Raw genomic sequence first — 4,954 nt, 5'->3', positions numbered from 1 at the left:
TATATATATATATATATATATATATATATATATATTTACACACCCTGTGTAAATTCCATGCATCCTGAAATTCATTAACACCAGTCTATATACACCAGTTCCTTTACACCCTTTCCCTCTTTATAACTCTTTTACCTTCCCCATTCTCTCTTTTAGTGCTGTTCTATGTATTACACGTGCACTTTTGGCAGCTATCATTACTGTCTTTCTTTACTTGACTTATTGCTGCTTTCTGTTCCCTCTACTTTTTTAATGAGGAGCTGTAGTGCACCTGAACACTGTATACAATAAGCTCATTATTATCATTACTATTATTTCATTAGTTAACTGAAGCCCTGCAACAAATACCTCAAAACATTTTTCCAGCATTCTAACAATTCTGCCAATCCTCGGTAGTTATGCTGGTGACATTTTTATCACCTTGATGACATCATGATTATAAACAAATCACAGCACAGTTAGCATTCCCATTATTTTCCTCACCCTTAAGGCAGTGAATTGGCAGAAATGTTAGTACACTGGACAAAATACTTCGGGGCATTGCGTCCATCCATAAATTCTGAGATCAAATTCTACTGAAGTCGACTTTGCCTTTCGTCCTTTTGAGGTTGATAAAATAAGTACCAGTTTAGTACTGGGGTCGATGTAATCAACAAGCCCCCTCCCCCAAAATTTTAGGCCTTTTGCCTTTAGTAGAAAGGATTATTATCTTCATGTTCATAATTTGACTTATAGGAGGCGCAATGGCCCAGTGGTTAGTGCAGCGGACTCGCGGTCATAGGATCGCGGTTTCGATTCCCAGACCCGGCGTTGTGAGTGTTTATTGAGCGAAAACACCTAAAGCTCCACGAGGCTCCGGCAGGGGATGGTGGCGAACCCTGCTGTACTCTTCCACCACAACTTTCTCTCACTCTTTCTTCCTGTTTCTGTGTTTCTGTTGTGCCTGTAATTCAAAGGGTCGGCCTTGTCACACTGTGTCACGCTGAATATCCCCGAGAACTACATTAAGGGAACACGTGTCTGTGGAGTGCTCAGCCACTTGCACGTTAATTTCACGAGCAGGCTGTTCTGATGATCGGATCAACTGGAACCCTCGTCGTCGTAAGCGACGGAGTGCCAACAACAACAACAACAAATTTGACTTATCACAACCATCACTGCAACCACCCCTACCACCACCATCACCATCATCATCATTATGTTCATACGTTTTTGTAATTTATAATCATATTTGTTTATTTTCCCCTTAAATTCATTCTCTTCTATAGAAGCTTGATGAAGCATGGACAAACATCTTGAGGTTTCTCAATGCAAAGAAGCGCTGTCGAAATGGTGAAGACGCAATTGAAGGGTCTGGAGATGGTGAGACTACATGTGATTTGGATGGCAGCACTGATGACAGTGATGACTTGATAACAAATAACAAAAATGTCGATGAAAATGGTTTTGAGTTTGTTGATGGCAATGAAATTATACCTCTTAACACAAGTAAGTAAAAATTTAGGAGTTGTGTTAGGCAAATTTTTTAACTGAGGTGCATAGATGGTTAGATGGACGGACAGGTGGGCAGGCAATCTTTATCCTGACCTGATATGGCTGTTGTGTTAGAACACTGAATACTGCCTTATTTACCTTGAGAGTACCTCTGGTATGGACACATGGTGCATAAAAGCCCCATATGTCCATATGATTTGTTTGTCGTGTGCTATTGGATGTCTGTCATCGAGGAGTTCAAAACAGGTTGAAATCATGTTACCTGGCAGTTTCCAGCAGCTATAGCAGATGGTTCTCGCCTGGCAGTGATATTGATATGAGTACTTCTATGCACCACGTGTCTATATGAGAGGTCCTTTCAAGATAGATAATGCAGTATTTGTCACTCTAACAAAACATACATACATACTTGCATACATGCATGTATGCATGCACACACACACTAAATACATAGTTGTTTGTGACGTCCTGTAGAGGCACAATAATACTTAAATTATAATAGATTATATCTGCATTTGTCCATCTGTCTGGCCAGCAAGCTGGCTGTTCCCCTTCCCTCCTTCTGCAGAGCATGACATATAACTATTTATTTACAACTCCATATGTTCTGTTACTAACACAATACAACCACTATAGTGTCTTTGAAATAGACAATGTCTGTATTATCTTTATAGTACTTGTTGATGTATAAACACTCTCCATAATTATTATTGCATTGTTTACTTTCAGAAGAAATGGTGCTTATAATATTGTACCATTGAAACTCATATAAAGGATAAAAATAATTAAATTTATCACTGCTATTATTCTTTTGTTATCTAAAGGATTAAAAGAGTAATTTGTAAACATATGTATATACAGATGGACATTCATACATTTATATATCCATTTATTTGTTTGTTCGTCTATCTGTCTGTCTATCTATCTATCTGTCTATCTCTTTATCTGTGTATCTGTCTATCTGTTTGTCTATCCATCTGTCTGTTTGTCTATCTATCTATATCTGTATATCTACATGTGTGTGTGTGTGTGTGTGTGTGTGCATGCGCGCATGTTTGTGTTTGTGTAAGTATTGTTGTTCTCTGCTTGTGTTTATTCGTATATTTGTTCTAATTGAGTGGTCAACAAGCACAAATCAGTCACTAGTTTCAATTGCTGAGCCATGACTTTCCAATCAGCTCAGAGTTATCTCTTTCAGGAAGGCATAATGAGCTGAAAATGCTTCTAGGGTCAAAGAAATAGTATCAGTGCGCTAAAAATGGTGTATTTGCATCTTTACCATAAGTGAGAATTTTTTTCCATGATAAACTACAGTGAAATTACCTTTAGATGTTAAATCATGTCACAAAAATATTTGAACTAACCTCAAGTTTGTAGCATATTCTTGTATACTATTTCTATATACCTTTGTGTTTATAAGTATATATAGGTTTGTAAGATATATTTGTACTTCACAGAGAGACTGCTGGAAGCTTACCTGGATGAGGCCACTATCAAGAGTAAAAAGGTGATGAAACGTTGCTATAATGTCCAGCAAGACATTCAAGGTATATAAAAGTTTTGTTTCTTTTAATCATGGTGAAGATATGACAACTTTTAGTGCTGGTGTATAGGAAAAGCATTCAGTACACTCTGTAAAGTGGTTGGTAATAGGAAGGGCATGCAGCCAAAGAAGCCAAACTAAAATGAAATGTGAACAAAAGGAAAGTCCACTAACCCATTTGAGTAAGCAGTACACCTTGGATACCTGCTGGCTCCTACCAGGACAACCTAACCAATCTATGCCATCATGGAAAGTGGATATAAAACATTGTGTGTACACACATATGCACACACATATAGGTATAGTGGATTAGGTAAACTGTCTCAGAGAAAGAGAAAAACACAATTTGAAAAAAAAAACAATTTTATTGTGGGAATTATAAAGTTTACTGGCTCACAAGGACATATAAAAACGTATATATACATATACACACCCGTGCTCACATGCACGAGCATGCTCACACACACACACACACACACACACACACACACATTATACTCAGTGTAATGTACACTCACTGTCATGGAGCTGACAAATATTTATAAAATACCTTCCTTGAAATGTCTTTCATCACAACAATCAAGCGTTGAAGCAGTTTTGTGCCAACTTCAGCAATACTCACATGATTTATCAAAATACTTATTTAAAATCAAAACTAAATATTTTTAAAGCATATAGTTAATTGTCTTTTTAATAAACTCAGGAATTTCTTTCAAAATTCTTCTAAGTGAACTTAGGATTTACTTATAGGACTAGGAATACACTTGCAGATCTGTCTATGTATACAAACATACATACGTTATATATATATATATATATATATATATATATATATAGTATAAGCAGAGTTAGCAGTTATAATAACCAACTAAGGGATAAAATATCCATATGTACTATTGGTATCTGTTACCCGTGTTATCACCAGGCATTGGTGTGCAGGCACACTATGCACATAGAGTGCAGGTAACAACAAGATAAACAGGATTTTATCAGGAAACAAATACAAATAATCAGAAAATGGAGAAAATCTCAGATCAACAAACACATCGATCGGACAACATTTATAGCTTATTTTTTAATACAAAGCATGACATAACAAAATAGGTGATGTAACATATCTTACAGCTGTTTCCACATCCGTTGCCAAACGCTGTTTATAAATAATTGCAAAAATAAAATTCTTCATCTTCATTGGACATTTGAATTAAGGCATGGAGCTTCATCAGAGTAAAAAACAAGTGCATCTTGTGGTCTAGAACAAGTAGTCTAGAAAAGGAAACTAGTTCACTCGTTTACCTATGGACCTTATAGCCCCAAGATGGTAGATTATATGCTTTTAATATATTCGGTTTCTAGACTTCTTTTCTAGGCCATGTTTTCTTACCTCTTCCTTCTTCCTTTTGTCTATATTGGATGCTCTTGTTTTTTTACTCTGATGAAGCTCCATGCCTTAATTCAAATGTCCTATGAAGATGAAGAATTTTATTTTCGGAATTATTTATAGACAGCATTTGGCAACGGATGCAGAAACGGCTGTAAGATTTGTTATGTCATGCTTTGTATTAAAAAATAAGCTATAAATGTGGTCCAATCGATGGGTTTGTTGATCTGAAGTTTTCTCCATTTTCTGATTATCTATAAATATATATATATATATATATGTGTGTGTGTGTACTCTCTGTACTCTTTTACTTGTTTCAGTCATTTGACTTCGGCCATGCTGGAGCACCACCTGTAGTCGAGCAAATCGACCCCAGGATTATTCTTTGTAAGCCTAGTACTTATTCTATCGGTCCTTTTTTGCCGAACCGCTAAGTTACGGGGACGTAAACACACCACCGTCGGTTGTCAAGTGATGTTGGCGGGGACAAACACAGACACACAAACATATACACACATACATATATATATATATAT

The 4,954-nt window shown here is 36.4% G+C and overlaps 1 protein-coding gene across 1 annotated transcript in view; it reads left to right on the top strand.

Annotated features, from left to right (window-relative positions):
- Positions 1–4,954, top strand: part of LOC106879818 (uncharacterized) — a 64,882-nt gene that overhangs the window by 13,445 nt on the left and 46,483 nt on the right. The window contains exons 5-6 of the mRNA XM_052973030.1: positions 1,269–1,488; positions 2,952–3,041. Coding sequence (XP_052828990.1) covers positions 1,269–1,488; positions 2,952–3,041 — 310 coding nt within the window. The remainder of the gene's footprint in view (positions 1–1,268; positions 1,489–2,951; positions 3,042–4,954) is intronic.

This window comes from Octopus bimaculoides, chromosome 14 (assembly GCF_001194135.2).
Source record: "Octopus bimaculoides isolate UCB-OBI-ISO-001 chromosome 14, ASM119413v2, whole genome shotgun sequence".
NCBI lineage: Eukaryota > Metazoa > Mollusca > Cephalopoda > Octopoda > Octopodidae > Octopus > Octopus bimaculoides.
Note: the sequence above shows the minus strand (reverse complement) of the source record. Positions and strands in the feature narration are given on the sequence as shown.